The sequence below is a fragment of the Myotis nattereri genome, assembly GCF_964212035.1.
Source record: "Myotis nattereri genome assembly, chromosome: 12".
Taxonomy (NCBI): Eukaryota; Metazoa; Chordata; class Mammalia; order Chiroptera; family Vespertilionidae; genus Myotis; species Myotis nattereri.
In genome coordinates this window covers 55,391,299-55,410,610 of record NC_138087.1, presented here as the reverse complement: position 1 = coordinate 55,410,610, position 19,312 = coordinate 55,391,299, and the positions used below count along the sequence as shown (strand labels likewise).

Below are 19,312 nucleotides of genomic sequence, written 5' to 3'. Positions count from 1 at the left end.
TCTCTGATTTTCTTAGTTGTTCCCTAACGTCCTTTCTCCATTCCAGGATCCTATCCAGGACACTTAACTTTGCCGAACTAAAAAGAAATGTTTGCATCACTACTTATAAATGAAAAGCTAGTGTTTTCTAATTCATACTAAAACAGACTATTAAGATATTCACAATACCCCAAGCAAGTAAACCTTTTGTTGAAACGTGACATTTGGGGGAATCTGTTACCGCCCTTTAGTCTAACCAGCGTAAACCTGTGTTTTGATATATCCCTGTGCCACTAAAACCACCTCCTGTTCCACCTGCAGTACATTACACACCGACTTGGGGAAGTTATTGACCCATTTTTTAACAGAAGGGATTGAGGCCCTGAGTGGTGGTGCTGGTTAAGACCCAGGCGGTGACAGTTCACTACATCAAAGGTTAAGAGCCTGTAGGTAGGACAGGTGTTACCTAGGGCTTTGGTAGCAGAAAAAGGAGCAGCTGAGACACACCAGGTCCTCCAAGTCACCTGGAGGCAGTAGTGAACCAGAGCACCCATCCCAGCTCTTCTGTGGTTGGGGAATAACGGGGAAGTTGAGAATGCTCTGCAGTAGCCTCATTGGTTCATTGGGCAGGGCCTGCTCTCCCACACAGCTGGACACCACAAGTAACAGCTAGAGAATCTGGGTAAAAGATATATAGAAGTTCTTTGTACTATTTTTTAAATATATATATATATATATTTTTTTTTTATTGTTTTTTTTACAGAGAGGAAGGGAGAAGGAGAGTTAGAAACATCGATCAGCTGCCTCCTGCACACTCCCTACTGGGGATGTGCCCATAACCAAGGTACATGCCCTTGACCGGAATCGAACCTGGGACCCTTCAGTCCACAGGCTGAGCCAAACCGGTTAGGGCATCTTTGTACTACTCTTGCAACTGTTTTCTAAGTATGACATCAAAATAAAGTTTTTAAAAGACACTAAAGGGGTCCTCTGCCAGTGTGTTGAATATATATCCTCTTTGATCTCATCCCTGTTAACAATGTACAATAAGTCAGGGCCACAGGCAGAGACCTTCCTCCAGGACGTCTACAGTTAGCCAACACCCGTAGGTTAAGATTATGCCACAAACTGCAAGTCTTATTAAGGGTACGATTCTAGCCCACAGCCTCCCTTTCTTCAAAGAGGACAGCAGGAGACCTTATGGCAGGACACTTGGTGAGATCAAGGTATCCACTGTGAATGTATTAGTAAACAAATGGTTTTTTAGAACTATAAAAAAATAAATACGATTCCATTATTCTGCAAGTGTTTACCCCGAATAGCCCTGCCAAGGAAAGAAGGTGCAGTTCATGAACTATGACTCATTCTACATACACTGCCTGCGTCAGGCACTGTGCTAGCTGCTTTCAGGAGACTAGTTCAAGTGGAACAAGGACTCTCTTGAGCCTTTCAACCCACCAGCCCCTTATATACAGAAATGTGCTTTTCAGCCTCGGCGAATGCACCGCTACATTTAGTGAGGTTACACCTGTTGTCACCCAGGACGAGTACCTGCCATCCTAAACTCTTCCCTATCAATACCACTGCTCTGTGAGTCACTGAAGACAGGCTGCTTCCTCTGGGACAGAGGTTGTTCAGAGGCCTGCCTGGTCACATGCTGTGACCCAATCATTCCTGGAAATTCCAAGTGACAGCCCCTCAGAATCTAAAAAACATGCATGAAAACACATTCTACCCTATAAGCACATCAGTTCTTTTCTCAGAGGCAGATCAGGAATGCAGTCACATACTTGATTTTCACAACAGGTTAGATCAGGAAACACAAGAGGCATTTAGATTGCCTGCTCACACCTCTGTAGGAGACAACATATGCTACAAATGCCCACTACCTAGGATCAGACACGAGTGAGACAAACCGGAGAAGAGCATGAAAAATACACACTGAGGGCGTGGCCTCGCTCCAGAAGAGGCTCTCATAGCCATCCCAGAGCTCGAAGAAATACAAGGACCGCCTGTCAAGCGAGTCATCTAGGACTCATTTCCACCCTCTTCCCTGATGGATGGCCCAGCTGCTGCATAGACTTCCCCCTTTCTCATTTTCAGAGATGAATTCTGTCTTCCTTCCTTCACTGCTCCTCGCTCCCCAGCACTGAGCACCACAAACCTTAGCTGCTCCCAGAAAAGCCTTGAAGATCTGAGTCTGCATGTTAGCCACGTACCCAAGCCTCCATATCACATTCCCATTCCTCACAGCACCCCTCAGGACACTGACTTCTCCATCTCCCCTGGGGCACACAGGCTGTTGGCAGTCAGAATCCATTCCCATCTCCTTCAAGTATGCCTTTCTGTAACTAGAAGCTGGAGAGCTGAAACCTATTTCCAAGACTCCCTTGCTGTTAGGATTCTGGATGCAAATTAGGTTCCTACATAAGCACTCACAGAAGGAAGCAACATGGAAAGCAGCTTCTTGATCTTTTGGTTACTTGTGCTGACCAGCAAGGGGGTGGGAATGTGGGTATTAAAAGCATGGGTGGCTGAACTCGGTGTCCAGTCACAGCTTCATGGATTCAAGCAGTTGTGGGGTGGAGTGGTTTCTTGATGCCCGGATGGCAACCCAGCAGTGTGTTCTGAACTGAGCACTTCTGATGGCAACCTCCTGATTCCCACTCCTGCACCCCTTTAACAACTTTACAGCTTACCCATGTATTCAGCTCCTTTCTTCTTAAGATCATGTGGTACAATTTGTTTTCTGGGAGATCTTTTGGCTCTGGCTTCCCAAGCCCCACCTCCCACATCGCCACATGTGAAACAACACAAGAACCATCTGCCATTTATAATCACAGCAGCACTGAAGGAGGGAGACAAAGTCCAATATGGTGGTCACTTTATGTTTTTGCTTAAGACAAGCATGACTGAGAGGCTGGCTTGTGGCTTCATACCCATGCCAGAGCAAGGCTTCTTTTCCCCCTTTTAAAAAATGAAAATGGAAATGAACAGAGGAAGTGGCTGTTGTGTGGCCAAGCTTCTGTCTGGAAAGCACACCTCTACGTGAGTCTCCTCCGCTTTGACTGGCGGTCCAAGGTCTGCGCTGGAGGCAGCGGGATGCACAGAGTACCCAGTCTGTGCTCCTCCTCCCCGCCGGCTGCCAGAGACACCTTTCGCTTAGAGATCTTCAGCCTCATGGCCTTTGCTATCTCGAGCATCCTGAGGAACACACACAAAACAAATGGAGTCTCCTCAACGTCACTGCTCAGGGAGGCGGGCAGGGAGCGGCAGATTGGTGCTCCAGGCTATGAAGACAGATCCCCAAAGTGACCCCCACGAGAGGCAGATGAGATCCCCTGAGAGTCTTCAAACGGACAATTTCATTTTCATGTGTGGCCCTTAGAAAATACCTTATAGGTGATTACAACCCAGGTTCTCTACCTTGCTCCTGTTAATAAACTTGGTTTACTGCCTACAACCAGGATTGAACACTTGCTAGAAGTGTGCTGAAACAGCCCCTAAGTACCTTCTGATTTGCACCATCGCTGCGGGTGAGAATGCAACACCAGTGGACAGCCCTCAGAATAATCCCCCTGTGGACTGCTAGGCCCAGGCAGGTGTTCACAGGCTCTCCTGAACATCAGGGTCCTTGGGGGTCAGATGCCCCTACAGGTTCCATCATTCGGAATCCTGGGAATTCTGCTCCTACTCGGTCTGAATCCCTTCTGAAAGGTCATCTCTGCCAATTCTCCCAGTCCAGTAAGAGCAGCCCCAGTGTGACATTCTGCCAAACAGCAGCCCCACCACCTGGCAGCCCCTCCATCTGACTCTGAGAAAGGTCTTTTTGCTAAGATGAAATTGGGTTCTTGTAACTTCCACCCCTGGGTTCCACCCTCAGGACCATACAGAATCTTCCAGAGAAAGGTATTTGGAGACCGGAGGCTGCCTGGTTACACAGGGACAGAATGCCGTGGGTAGGCCCAGGTCTGAAGCCCAACAATTCCCCTTCCGGGTTGTGTGACCTCATCTATTACAGTCACTCATTCACTGACAACTGTCCTCTAGTGTTGGGGACCGTCATGCTGCTGGCAAAGTCTAAGCTGACCAGAGGACATGGCAAAGCCCTGGACTCTACCCTATGTCAATCCTGGAAGGTTTTAAGGTCAAAGCTCAGGAAAGGTTTTAGGCCTTATTAGAGTTTGCAGCAAAGTGGAACTAGACAAGGCTTGACCGAGGCACGACCTCGGTGGCTAAAAGTGCAGTTACTAAAACATAACCTGATTGTCATAGTAACTGTCAAACAATAGATGGATCTAGACAAAGCTTGCCCAGTCTTGCCCAGCCTGTAACAATCTGCTACTTCCCTATAATGGGCCAAGTCCTAGCAGTGATCTATGAAGCATGACCAGCCACAACTTAGATATAAAGCAGTGTGTGTAAAGAATAAAGTTGCTGGTACTGGTGCTGGTGCTGGTGCCTTGTGCCAGTCCTCCCAACCCCGGACTCTTGTATTTCATCCCACTCCGCCTCTACCCGTCGGACCCTCTCCAAGGTGCGGGTCACCGCAGATTGGCGCCTGAACAGGGACTTGAAGGTTGGCTTCGTGAGGACCCCAGAGTTGCCGGCAAAGTCAGAAGTCTCAGTGTTAAGTGAGTTTTCCTGGGGGAATTTGATTCTTATTCATTGGGAGTAAAAATGGGGCAATCTGAGTCCAGAGAAAGGCTGCTTTATGCTCAGATGTTAAAGTCTATGCTAGTTAGTAGAGGAGTGAAAGTCTCAGCTGCTCAAGTAGAGAGGTTTTTAAAATTTGTTCATGAGCAGTGTCCCTGGTTCCCTGAGGAGGGTACTGTCAGCCCGGAGACCTGGGAGCGAGTAGGGCAAGGGCTTAAGGACTTTCATGCTGGAAATCCGACCCATACTCCGTTGGATGCATTTTCCATCTGGGGTTTGGTAAGGGACAGCTTGGGGTCTGTGCCTGAGTCCATGTGTCTTTCTCGGTCGCTGAATTCACTGATGGGGCCTTCTCACAGGAGACCTCAGCGGCCCAGGGAAGATAATGAGCAGTCCCCCACTCTTAAGGAAGATCATTTGTATGACTTCCCGGAGAAGGGTGATGAGGAAGAGACCCTCATAGCCTTAACAGAAGATAGTATTGAGCAGATGAAAACAGTGTTGGATAAGATTCAGAGAAAACTACGAAAGGGTAAAAGGAAGGAAGCACCTACTCTTAATAATCTAAGAAATACTAGCTGTAAAGGATTGAAGTTTCTAAAAATAAGGAATTATAAGAAGAAGAAGAGAAATATTAAAAGAAAATTAATCAAATAGTACAGGCCAGTAAGCCAAGTGTAATAATTAATATCTCTTAATAATTATAAAAATATATAATCTTTAAATCATATATACACATATATATTTAATAGTCTTTCAAGTTAGATTTAAAAACTATAACCAAGGAATGACTTTGGGACATTTCAAGGGCCCTGAAATGTTTTCAAAAGTCTATTCTCTTAAAGAATTTTTTAATAAAGCCAATTTAATATACTTAAAATCACATAAAAAGCTTTATTAAAATAAAAATTAATAAATATATATTTTAAGTTTTTGCCCCTAAGAAAGGGCAAAACAAGTAATTTTATTTAAAAATTTCTTAAAATACAGCAATAAACTTTGAGATATAATTTAAAATAACAAAAGCTCCTTGCTACTACATTTTAAACTAGGCTAGAGATAGGCAGTATTTACACCTCATAAATCAGACATAAAACTTTACTAAATTTACTAACTTTATTAATAAAAATGCTTACCATAAAAAGCCAGTATCTTTATAAACAATTAAATCCTAATAAAGTAAATTCTTCACTCATATTACTAAAACCCCCTATAATCCCCAAGGACAAAGCATAGTTAAAAGGGCACATCGTTCCCTGAAAAATCAGATCTAAAAAACAAAGAAGGGGGAGCTAGGGGGTCCGTACTCTACTCACCAAATATTACAACATTCACTATTTACTTTAAATTTTTTAAATCTGGATGCGCAGGGTTTGTCTGCTGCAGATCGACAATGGACCATGGGAGCCCATCGGGCTGCCTTAGTAACATAGAAAGATTCTAACAGTATGGAGTTGCTAACTTGGGGAAGAGGGTATACTTGTGCTTAAGTTCCAGATGCAGACCCCAGTGACTGAGTTTGCAATCGGATCTCTGAGGAAGAGGCAGAACACGCTCCAGTGGAGGCGTCCTTGGCAGACCCTTCAGATGGAGATGGCCCCTCCTCACCTGGGGCTCTTTGAAGAAGCTGGATATGGAAGCTCAAAGCATTCACTCAGAACTCTTCCTAGGAGTTAATTTTGGCTTTGATCGCCTTGACGGGACTCTTGCCAGTAACTTTGGCTGAGGTTCAGTGGACTCATATGATTGATCCACCAACCTTCACTCTGCAAACTTGGACTAATCCTGATCCTCCTTTAACTACCAACAACTTGGACTATACTCAAGAGACTTGGGTGAGGCCCAATGGACATTTGGGGGACTCTCGTTTTCAAGCATTGTTTAACCAGACCCTCACCTTGAATATACCTACTATTCCTCTGTATATTCCTTAATAGCTTTTATTATGTCTACTATGGTAATCATCTCTTCTGCTATAACATCAGGATTTGAACTAGGAAATGGGGCAAGTTTATATTAATAGCTAGAGCAACAAAGCAAAATTAATTAATAAGTACCTTGGTAATGAAACATTATTGATTAATTATAGTTTTATATAATTCACTCATGTTTTAATAACTGCACTTAGTAACAATGATTGATTGTATAACTTTAAAATTACATGAGAAAATTATGGTTATATCTAATTCTGAGTCTCCTTTGCTTCCACCCTCAAAGGTGGCCAAGCAAATCTTTGACACCCTCGAAGGGTGGTTTTCTCATTTTCATGGTTTGTCTATATTATGGAGTGCTGCAATGACAATTGGCGTGATATTAATTATTCTTTGTTTCTTGCCAGTCGGCATCCGAATCCTCGGAGCCAGCTTACGAGCTATCCAGACCTCCATCCATGAGCTTCGACTAAAAAACAAAGAAGGGGGAGATGTTGGGGACCGTCATGCTGCTGGCAAAGTCTAAGCTGACCAGAGGACATGGCAAAGCCCTGGACTCTACCCTATGTCAATCCTGGAAGGTTTTAAGGTCAAAGCTCAGGAAAGGTTTTAGGCCTTATTAGAGTTTGCAGCAAAGTGGAACTAGACAAGGCTTGACCGAGGCACGACCTCGGTGGCTAAAAGTGCAGTTACTAAAACATAACCTGATTGTCATAGTAACTGTCAAACAATAGATGGATCTAGACAAAGCTTGCCCAGTCTTGCCCAGCCTGTAACAATCTGCTACTTCCCTATAATGGGCCAAGTCCTAGCAGTGATCTATGAAGCATGACCAGCCACAACTTAGATATAAAGCAGTGTGTGTAAAGAATAAAGTTGCTGGTACTGGTGCTGGTGCTGGTGCCTTGTGCCAGTCCTCCCAACCCCGGACTCTTGTATTTCATCCCACTCCGCCTCTACCCGTCGGACCCTCTCCAAGGTGCGGGTCACCGCACTCTAGTCCCAGGTCTTTTCCCTACTAAAGTCTCCACTTCTCCTGCTGGAGCCCCGTGCTTTCCAGCAGTACTAGGAATACAGCAAGGCACCCTAACGAGCTTTCTGTTCTGTGTGCTCACCTTTTCTCACTGAGCTTCAGGTCCCTCTGTAACAACGTCAGGTCAATCTGGAAGTCGTTTATATGCAAGGCGAGTACGATCACATACGCAATGATCTTTGCCTTCATGGAATCGGAAATTAAGTTGCGTAAACTGCAAAATCAGTGATAATAAGAGAGACCAAAAATTAAACTCGAAGATGATTTCTCCAAAAGCAAAAATAAAACCATCCAGACCCGTTCCCATAGGTACTTAATGTCTTCCCCATCTTGGGGAGAAGAAGTGAATTCAAGCGACTCCTTGTCCTTCAAGGTGCCCAAGAGAACAGTGAGCCAATCCCAGTGCTCCCTCCAAGGGGGACAGAGAAGGCCACACCTACCACCCCAAGCACAGTGAGAGACCCTCACGTCTGCCTGCCTGCTCGGCAGAGCTGCCAGGAAAGTAGTCACCCACACTCAGTTGCTGATGATTCTTCCAAGCACACTCAGAGCAGGAAACACGTTCCAAGCAAACTGCCGGGAGGAAACCCAGGTGCATTGCTTGGGGATTCTTCCCAAAATCACCACATAGGCCTATCCTCTCCTGCAACACTGCCTGTCCAAGAACACCAGTTCTTGGGACAGTAAGAAGGGTTCCCTGAAAGGAGTGTGTCAAGTGAAGCCAGTCTTTGTTGCTGGGCATCCCCCGAGGACGTGAACTTCTCCGAGGGGAGGAGGGCACATGCTGTATAGTATTTACTAAACCTACTTGACCCCAGGACCACCCCAAATGGCAGTGCTCTCCTCAGCAAGTAGCTCTGTGGATGTGGCCTTCACCCAAGCTCCTACTCCCCACCCCCTAATCCGCTCTCTCCTTTACTGGCAGAAGCCAAATAGGTCACCACCCTGACCTGCCATTGTTGTAGGTCACGCAGGTGAAGTGCTTCAGCAGTTTGGTGGTGATGATGTGTGGAATTCCAGGTCCCAGGGCACCTACAACACAAAGAAGTTGGATCATTTTCCGTCAGGACCTTCAGGCCACATGTCCTCCATGAGCTGGGAGAAGAAGCCAACAATTCGCCAGTGTTATTAACAAAGCCATGTGGCAAGAGAAGCAGGGCCCCCAAAACAAAACGGCCACTTTCCAATGAAAATATGCTCCTGTCAAATGAAACTGCCCGAGCGACCTTTGTGAAGGGGCAACAACAAGAAAGAAAAATGAAGCCTAAAGACACAGAATTCATAAAATGTAAACAAAGTAGATGGTAGGGAAAGCCCAGGGAGAGGGAAAGCAGGGGAAATTGGAATGTGAACATAAGAATTAACCGAGTACCGAAAAACAGACAGACTCTCCGATGCCCAATCACAGAAATAAAACTGCACACACCTTGTACCTAAAACCCCACTGCCTTTCCTACTCTGGATGGATGGATGTGGCAGCCATGGCTCTAGCTGTAGGGGACCCTGGGGTTACAGGTACATTTCTCTCCTCTCCCAGTCAGAAATAAGCTGACACAACACAAACCAGTCATAAGCCTTCATGAGCAAGGCCAATTTCACCCTCTTTGACTGATGTTTGTCTAACAGTCCCTTATAATTTCACTTGATATTATAGTATATTTTGCCTCATGCAGAACAGAGGTGAATGTCAGTTCTGAACAATCACATAACCTCTCCTGCCCCATGTGGAGATGAAGAGCCTGCAGAGTCCTCTCAGCATGTCAGTCGTACCAATAGGAATCTCACTGACACCGTTAAAAATAAACACCCGACCCACATTCCCATTTTCTTCTGGCCTAAGAATTATAGGCAAATAACAAACTGGAAATAGCTAAAACCAAACGTCTAACGCGGACTCACTTTTCCGCTTAATCACTTTCTGTGCTCGGAACTTGATGAGCGTGTCCAGAAACCATATGCACCGGGCCTGGCGGTCTCGGCTCTCGTCACTTGATGGCAAGGACTTCAACGCTTCTATGACAAAGGAGCAGTGGCTAAAACAAGGGAGGGGAGGGGAGAATGTGTGCTGTAAGACCGGCTCTGTCACCCCTCACACCTGGTACCCTCACATATACTCTCAGGCCAGCACTTGGGCTCCCCAGAGGCAATCAATGCCAAGCATAACATTGGGGGATACAGTCCATCTCGAGCTCCCAGCCCAACGATAAGGCTTCGCCACCCTCTGCGCAACCACAGGTTCCATGCACTCAGAAGGCAACTCTCTCCCTTGAATGCCATCCACAGCCTTGGGACTACCGGTCTAGAAGCCCCAACATTCTTGAAAACACTGGCTCGTTCATGTTCAAATGCTGAACACACAGTGATCCTCAACGACTGATACCCAAAGGGCTGCTTCATGTCTGACTACTGCTGTGTCCCAACATTACTCCCTCAGACACTCCATCCGCCCAAGTCAGCGTACCTGTTCTCTTCGATCATCTTCAGTATTTCTTCTGATGTGACATTCCTGAAAGCTTCAGATGGGCTCCGAAGAGCTTCATACTCCGCAGGGGAAAGAACCAGTTACTGGTCAAGAGCACAATCTGACCAAGATGGAAACATCTGACGAGCTAGATCATCTTCTAGAGGCCTCATTTTAGAGGTGGGAAAGCTGAGGCTCAGAGAGGGGAAGATCATACAGCACTCAGGGCAGAGCTCAGGGACTCAGCTCTCCACGCTCCCAGCCCAGACCTCAATCCCTGTCTGGGCTTTCCTGCCTTCTCATCACAAAGCCACTGTAAGCATTTTCCATCTCATTGGACCCACAAGTAGGGGAATTTTACATTTCAATCCTTCCTTTTACAAAACCAGTCTGCCCTAGACTTTGGGCCTTGGCTGACTTAAAGTCATATTTGGACTATTCAGAGTGATCCCCACAGGGCTGAGCTGTGGATGTTCGGCATTTTGCTGAGGAATGGGTCTGGATCCCAGGGGCTGAGAAGTTGGCTTGGAGCAGGACCCTCAGCTAGTCAGGAAGCATAGCTGACTTCCCAGCAACAGCACTGGGCAACTGCAAAGGTCAGGATGTAGCTTCTGTGAGTGACATGGGACCACTGACCCCTCAGAGAGCCTGGCTGTGCCATCACATGCGCACACGCTAACTTGTGAAATAAGGTAGCATTTCCACCAGAAGAAGGATACGGTCTTCAAATTTGTACACGTCTTCAGGCTTGGCTGCATCCGCGTGGCAGGGAGGAAGGCAGAGGGAGTCGTCTTGCAAGTTATCGTGGAGGGCATCATTGACCAGAGCTTTTCAGTAAAGGAAGAGTCATTGTGAGTATCACCCTGTTAAGCATCAGATTCCCCAACACGCTCTGCAACCTGTGCACACAGGATCATAACCAGCCCAGAAACCTCTAATCTGAATGCTCCTGCCAATGAGGCCAGGTCTCCCATCAGGCTGACAGCTCCAGCACCACGATGTCCACTCATGACACAAACTGAACTGGGCCCTAGAGAAGGTGCATCCACGTGGTATCCCCTCAAGTAACTTGCAGGACAGTCAGGAGAGAGGTGGGCTAATATTTACAATACAACATGAGAAACTAAAAGTGAGGGATAGTAAAAAAATAAAAAAAATAGCCTTTAATGGCTTAACTTCCAGAAAATTTCTCTACATACTATGAAAAAAAAATCAAATTCTAAAACGGTAACTACCACACAGAAATAACCATGTAAAAATTATGTATATAGACAAAGACAGAGAGGAAAATTGTAAGTTATTCTGGTAGAATGACGAGAAAATAGGTGAATTATTTTTCTTTTTAAATGTCCTTAAATAGCTGAAAGTAAACTGAACAAAAATATTCAAAAATTTACTTAGACGTTAAAATATGTCTTTGAATGAACAGAGGGACATATTTCTGTATTCCTGGATGAGAAAATACAATATTGTAAAGATGTTGATTCTCCCCATATTAATCCCAACTGTATTTTGAAGGAACTTGACAAAAGAATCTTTAAGATTGCCTGGAAGAAAAAGCCTGCTCCAGCAACTAAGACGTTTGTGAAAAATAAGGAGGTTGGGGAGGATGAATCTGCCCTGTCAGACAATAAACTGATGAGGAGGCCACTATAATCGAGTGCCCACTGGAATGCTGGGACAAAACACAACTCAAAATGTGGCAAATGATAAACTTGACTTTTAATTTAGGGCATGGTGGCGGCAGGCGGCAGGCTGGCAACAGCGAGCTCGATGCTTCCACAGCTCAGGGAGCGTTGCAGGCGAACAGCCTTAAATTCTCTTTTGCAAAGAAAGGATGGAGTTGGGGACTAGCTAATCATTTGGAAAACATAAAATTAGGTCTGTACCATATGCCCAAAAAAGTATTCTTCATTAAGCTTTAGACGCAAAAATAAAATTATGAAAGTATGAACAAAAACATGGAAAATATTTCTATTATTATAGGGTATGGAAAGATTTTCCAAAAATTACTGAAATTCCACTTTAATAGAAAAACTGTTCTTATGTAAACTTTCTCTTATGTTCGTATAATGTATTTGAACAATAAATATATATTTTAAATAATACAATGAAATATTCAAGCTTCTAAGGAATTTAGTAGAAAAAAACCCACTGACCCCAAAGTGAAACACTGTCTCCAGAGGCTCAGTTCACCATCACACCAGCCTTACTGACCAATACAGACTTGAAGCCCTCTCTCTCCTCTGTGCCCTGCAGGCTGTAACCCCGGTACCAAGGAACAGTGTGCACATGCCCATTCCCTGGCCTGTCTCCTCTCCAGGACTGTGAGCTCACTGAGAGCAGACCACATCAGATGTTTCTTAGTACCTCCTGAGTTGGTTCCCGCAATGGCCCTCAGCGAGAGACAGGAAGAAATCCAGCCCTAACCCCCATCATTTCCATCTACTGGGGCGGGTAAAAGATCTCAAGAGAAGAGAAAACAGTCTCTATGAGCAGATTCTTACCCCAAGTTCCAGATGCTTACCGGTCACACCCTTTGTATCAATAATACTCTCTGCGGCTTTAGCTACTGCACGATTCAAAGATTCATTGCCAACTCTGTTCATTCTCCTGGAGTTCAAAGCCCGCTTCTGTTTGGTGGTACCGAAGGCTTCAATGCAAGAGTCCATCTGTGCAAGAGACAAATTTGATCACTGGCGTCAGGCTAGGCACTGCTCCTCCTAGCTATGTGACTATCGGAAACTGTCAGCCTCTCTGAGCCTATAAATTAGGCTGAATTATAGCTGTTACAAGAATCAAATGATAGCAACAGATCTGAAGAGCTTGCTTTGTACTAGTAAATAGGAATGGGCCATATACAAATCAACAGCCTTCATCTGTAAAATGTAAAGACTTGCCCTGGCCAGAGTGGCTCAGTTGGTTGAGCACCGCCCCATGCACTGAAAGGTCACTGGTTTGATGCCCAGTCAGGGCACATATTCAGGTTGTGGGTTCTATTCCTAGTTGGGCTTTATACTGAAGGCAGCCAATTGATGTTTCTCTTTCACATCAATGTTTCTCTTTCTTTCTCTCCTTTCCTCTCTAAAATTCAATAATATATATATATATATATATATATATATGTATATATTTTAATGTAAAGATTTGACTAGAATTAGGGTTGATAAATCTGTGGCACGCAGTTTAACATTTTCCCAATCCTACACCCATAACAGCTATTGCTAACAGAGCACTCACTCTTTCCCTCTGAGCCAGAAGATAGCCTCACACCCCTTCTCAATACAGTAATACAGTGCTCCAGGCAGCACTGCAAATGCAATCAATTTGCCATCTTGAGGTGAGATGAGCTTTTAAGAACATTCTACATTGAAAATCCTAAGGTTTACTTTGTTTTAATATGAAAATATCCAGGCTACAATCAATATTCTCTGAAACTTGTATTAAATTTTAAACATGTGTTATGCTACACCTCTATCAGCTCAGAGAACCAGTTCAAAACATTGATTGGTACAGAGCCATGTATAGCTGCCCCATATGGGTGGACTGCTCCCTCTGAGGCTGATGAGGCTTGTGCAGGTATAAAATTGTCCAGACAACCCCAGAATGAATGAGCTGGGAGCAGCGAGGAACACTGTGTTCAACCAGCTCATTTTACGGATGGAGAAATCCTTACCCAGGGCCTAACTTGCTTAACGTCCCACGTCTCAGTTCCATCACACTTACCTTATCTCTAAAAGTTTTGCTCTCACTCTCTGGTGTCAATTCACTCTCCACTGATTCATCTATCAAAACACAAAACAAACAAAAACGGGGGGAAAAGCAAACTGAAAGATTTGCTATCTGAAAGGCCTACAGATAGCAATAGTGCTTGGTATTCATTTGTTTAACAGTTCATCTAAGAAAAACAGATTTCTTTACTCCAGGACTTCCCAGAGCTTAGCATGAGTGTATACGGAACATTTAGTATATAGCTTCAGTATACACTTAGGAAATCTGGAGAATTAAGGAGTCAAATGAAGGGGCCATTTGGTCCAGCCTCTTCAAGAAGGAAAAATTAGGCCTCCAAATTAAATGGCTTGCCCCAGGTCAATATGCTGGATATAATAAACCAATATTTACAATTTCTTACTTACAAAATAAAGATTTGTTTAATCAACAAGTTAATGAATAACTTTCTTTGTGTCTTTAAAAGAAGAGCATTTGGATATTTTAAATATAGTTACAGTTGTTTGCAAAGCAAGGAATTCTTAACCTAGAGACTATGGTCCCCTAGGAAACTCACAGATGGGCTTTGGAACTCAAGAGCATCATCCAAAAAGTTGCCAGCTCAATTCTGGTCAGGACACATACCTAGATTGCAGGTTCAATCCCCAATTGGGGCACGTGTGTTTGGCAACCAATCAATGTATCTCTCTCACATCAATGTCTCCCTCCCTCCCCCTTGCTCCCTTCCCTCTTTCCCTTCCATTCTCTCTAAAAATCAATGGAAAAAATATCCTCCAGTGAGGATAACCAAAAACTTGTTCAAATAAAAAACAAAACGAACAGAAAGGCACCCTTTAAAAAATAACTATAAAATGTGTTTTAAAATAAAAAACTCAAACCAATGCATCCAGCAAACCTAAAGCATGCCGCATTTCTCTGAGCCCTGACTGGGACCTACCTGAAAACAGCGGCTGCATGTTGAATAATTCAGCATCATATACTTCCATTTGGCCAGAGGTCTTGTTCAAAATTCCCACAAAGTGTCTGGGGGGGGGAAAGCGACAGGTGATTCTGGTAGCTGATCACATCTGGGCTCACTGCTGCAGTGGCAAGCCCTTTTGGGACGTAAGAATGCAGAATTGCACTAGAATTTACAGCACACATAAATTTTATGGAGGCAAAGACAAGTAAAGCCTTGGTGATTGTGGGAAGCAGGCCAGTCTAAACTGGAGAATCTTTGTAAAGATATGATGCAGTGTTAACAGTTTTAAGCATATACTCATTAACCTGACTTCTACAGGGTGGTTCAATGGGGCTCTGAAAGGGCCTTGTTTGTGATTTACTGCTGTGTACCGTCACAGGGACACTGTCTGCATTATGCCAGCCCCAGCCAGTTATAGAATGTTCAGGCTGGGCAATCGTCATTGTAGGGGAGTGGGGGGCATGGGGAAGGGAGAGAATTGGAATCAATGAAGGGCAAACTTGCCCAAAGGCAGCCAATCAGCAGCAGGCAGTGCTAGACAGAAACCCCAGAGCCTTTGACACTACCAAATCCTTTTCCCATAGTTAGTCCTAAAGCAAATTTTTGGCAATAATTATCATATATTTTATATTAGCTAAGACAGCTGCCTTTTGGAAACAAGATTATAAATACGTCCTGGGGAAGTAATGTACAGTATGGTGACTGTAGTTCATACTGTATTGTACATTTGAAAGTTAAGAGAATAAATCTTAAAAGTTCTCATCACAAGAAAAAAAAATTGTAACTATGTGTGGTGAATGGATGTTAACTAGACTTATTTAAGTGACCATTTCATTATATATATATCTAATCACTATGTTGTATACCTGAAACTAATATGTCAATTATATCATAATTTTTTTTAAAAAAAAAATTTAAGAATACTACAAATAAATGAGGTTTTTAGGAAATTCAACAAATGCAAGTCAACTTTCTTTTCAAGAACGTCTACATAAAAATAAATAAATAAGTAAAGAACATCTACATGCTGGTGTGAGGGCTCCTGGGCCTGGGAACACAGAAACTTGGTAAACCTCTCTAGGCCTCCCACTGCCCTTAAAGGCTGAGAACCACAGTGCCAGAGCCACTGCCACTCCCCTCCTCTCCCCTTCTAGCTGCCCCGTCCCCTGTCCCTACCTGCACAGAGTGTTGCATTTGAGTGCTCCAGTCCCAAAATTGGTTCCCACGTAGGAAAGTCTGTCTGTTTCAGCTGCCTAAAATGCAGAGAGAAGCTCCATTACAACCAATGTTGAAAGGTATTAAGCATCTTACCTCTTTCCCACATTTGCCAAAAGCTTTAGAGTCCAAACAGTGGATTAGAACTAGAGACGCTCTGAGAGACGATCGGGCCCCACCATCGCTCAGTAAATCTGGGTGCCCGTGCGGGAAAGACAAGAGGACTTTAGGAAAGGAAGCCCCAGACAGTGCTGGTTTCCAGTTGGTCTGGAAAGTTCTTGGGGAATCTGCACCACAGGACTTGGGAGAGAGGCCTTGGGCTCCCCTCACTCACAGACATGCAATCAAATGATCCTGCAGGCAACCTCCAGGGTTGGAAGTCCAAGCCCTTCTTACACCTATTTGCCCACCTCTCCCACGATTGCTCCTTTTATGGTCTTACTAGTAGGACCACGGCAATGGCCGATTCACTCCTCAAATACAGCCAAGCTTTGCTGTTTCTCTATGTTCGTCCTTGTTATCCGCTTCACCTGGGATACTAAGCCTCGGCTGTCAAACCCTCCTCCATCCTTCAGAGCTCAGCTCCATGGACCCTCCCAGGAAGACATTCTGGCAGGCAGAGACTTAGACTCGCCTTGTACCTTCCCTCCCTCGGGCCCTGAGCTTTGTCTACTTGCATGAGTGCCCCTCGCATCCAGTTCTCACCTCTCTAGAGTTCTCTATACCATCCGTAGTAAAATCTCAAAGAACTCTCTAGAGCAGTGGTTCTCAACCCAAGGAAATCCCCCTTCCAGGGGCATCTGGGAATGTCCGACATTCTGGTTGTCACAACTAGGAGGTGCTATTGACATACAGTGGGTAGAGGCCAGGGAAGTTACTAAACATCCTATGATGCACAGGGCTGCCCCCACAACAAAGAATTACCTGGGCCGAAACCGGTTTGGCTCAGTGTATAGAGCGTCGGCCTGCGGACCGAAGGGTCCCGGGTTCGATTCCGGTCAAGGGCATGTACCTGGGTTGCGGGCACATCCCCAGTGGGAGATGTGCAGGAGGCAGCTGATCGATGTTTCTCTCTCATCGATGTTTCTGACTATCTATCTCTCTCCCTTCCTCTCTGTAAAAAATCAATAAAATATATTTAAAAAAAAAAAAAAAAAAAAAGAATTACCTGGGTCAACATGTCAATATCACCAGGGTTGGGAAACCCACAGAGTGGGGCCAGGTCTGATTTAGCTGTTTCCCTAGCAGCTTAGGGCACAGGCCCACAGAAGGTGCTCAATAAATGCTGCTGAATGAACTTATGAATGAAAGGCCATCAGTTCACCAAAAGTACGAAACTGAATGGAGCCTGCCCCACACCCCAACCTGCTGAGGCTCAGAAGAGTTCTTTAAAGGCACCTTTGCTATCTCCCCCCTTTCTCCTCTCACTCACTCCCACATCCACCACACCCAGGAGGCCTAAGGAGGCCTGCAGAGTGGAGGCAATTGGGCACTGCAGCACTCACCAGGATCCGCTGGCTCTTCTTCCTGGGATTGGTGGAGTCCTTGTTCTTGTACAAGCTAAAGCGCATGTTATCTGGATTCTGCAGCTTCCCATTGGAGAACTGAACTGTAAGGTCACAGCCCAAGAATGAGATGCGATCAGAAAGAATCACGCTGCAGAATGGGGAGGAGGAACTGGGCTGGGAGTGGGAAGGAGTGATGGGAGGGTGAGGATGGCAAGGTCCCGACCGGAAGTGGGGCTGAAGGAGCCCCTGGTCCACGGGGGAGCGGGGACGCGGAGGGGAGGGGAGTGTGGAGGGGCTGCGACATGAGGGAATAACTAGGGGAAGGGGCCGACTGAGGCGGCCTCGTCCAGGCCTAGAGAAACGGGGGGTATCCCTGCCCGGTGGAGATGAGGAAATGGAGCAGTTCTAAGACCTGGTGAATGAGGGCATGGCAAAATCCTGGGTAAATCCCTTGGGGAGGGCGTTGACTGGGATGTCCTCATCCAGGTATAAGGTGGAAACAGAAAGATGGTGGGATGACGGAGGGGCTCTGGCCGACACCCAAGTAGCGGTGGGCACTAAGGCAGGGGACGGGGGGCAGGGGATGGGGGTAGGAGATGGGGGTTTGGGGGAAGAGTCTTGGCCCAGCTGGGATAGGGGCCGGCGGGAGGGCTCTGAAGGTACCGAGACGGAAAGGGGAGTCATGGGGGCTCTGCTCCAGCTCCGCAGTCTTTACCCAGGACAGCTCTCTGGCTTTCGTCGGGCTCCCCACAGTACAGCCACTTCGCGCTCGGCAACACCTCCGCCGCCATGGCCCCTCTCCCGTCACCAAGCCCAGGAGTTAAAACAGTCTCAGCCACTAGCGCGTCTGTCACACGCGGAGGCAGCGCGGTGGGCCGGAAGAGGCGGGACGTCGCCGGCCGCGTGGCCCCGCCCCCCACAAGGCCCCGCCCCTCCGCACTCGGCTCTGAACGGGGAGGTGCGCCAATCCCGCCCCGCCCATCACTCGCCCCGCCCCTCAGCGCGAAGTGGCGTGGTGTCCTCTTAGTGCATCGCCCTAGCCTTGGCCTGCCTCTCCGAGGCGCTACACCTGATGGACCCAACATCCGCCTGCGCCTTTAAGAGTTGTGGGGGACAAGGGTCCGACACTCCTAAAGTCTTGCAGTTTCTACCCAATAATCATGTGGGGTTTCTTCTTGCTCAGCACGGACTAGATAGGGTATGATCTGCCTCTACTACGGTGACAAGTATGTCTTACCAAAACCTGAAAGGCCAAGTTCAAATTTCGAATTCTCTGACAGGCACACCTTGAGCCCCAACTAAATGTGGCAGCTGGCAGACAGCAGTTGCTCAGGGGCAGCCGTGGGCAAACTACGGCCCGCGGGCCGGATCCGGCCCGTTTGAAATGAATAAAACTAAAAAAAAAAAAAGACTGTACCCTTTTATGTAATGATATTTACTTTGAATTTATATTAGTTCACACAAACACTCCATCCATGCTTTTGTTCTGGCCCTCCGGTTCAGTTTAAGAACCCATTGTGGCCCTCGAGTCAAAAAGTTTGCCCACCCCTGCTCTAGGGCCTCCACGCACACCTGTGGACATCCGTCCTTAAATCCAAGCTTCGTCCACAACGGTGCAAACAGCTCCCAGTCAAGGTCATTCCTCAGGCCTAGGCATGCATACATCTGTGGCCCAATCAACCCTTCAAGGATGGACCCAGGGAGGGGCCTAGCAGGCTCAAAGTTTTTAGAGAGAGTGGAAGAGAGAGGGAAAGACAGAGAGAAATATCAATGTGAGGGAAATATCGTGCCCTTGACAGGAATCGAACCTAGGATCCTTTGGTCTGCAGGCCAATGCTC

At 46.0% G+C, this 19,312-nt stretch overlaps 1 protein-coding gene across 1 annotated transcript; it reads right to left on the bottom strand.

The window, feature by feature from the left end:
* Positions 1 to 2,797: 2,797 nt before the first annotated feature.
* POLR1E (RNA polymerase I subunit E) lies at positions 2,798 to 18,331 on the bottom strand. Its single transcript, XM_081103434.1, has 12 exons — positions 18,189 to 18,331; positions 17,471 to 17,574; positions 15,927 to 16,003; positions 14,727 to 14,812; positions 13,787 to 13,845; positions 12,588 to 12,732; positions 10,780 to 10,887; positions 10,061 to 10,157; positions 9,499 to 9,632; positions 8,550 to 8,631; positions 7,682 to 7,813; positions 2,798 to 3,183 (listed from the first exon to the last, which is right to left on the bottom strand). Exons 1-12 carry the CDS (start codon positions 18,262 to 18,264, stop codon positions 3,024 to 3,026), a joined length of 1,260 nt encoding a protein of 419 aa, XP_080959560.1. The 5' UTR covers positions 18,265 to 18,331; the 3' UTR covers positions 2,798 to 3,023.
* Between the last annotated feature and the right edge of the window lie 981 nt (positions 18,332 to 19,312).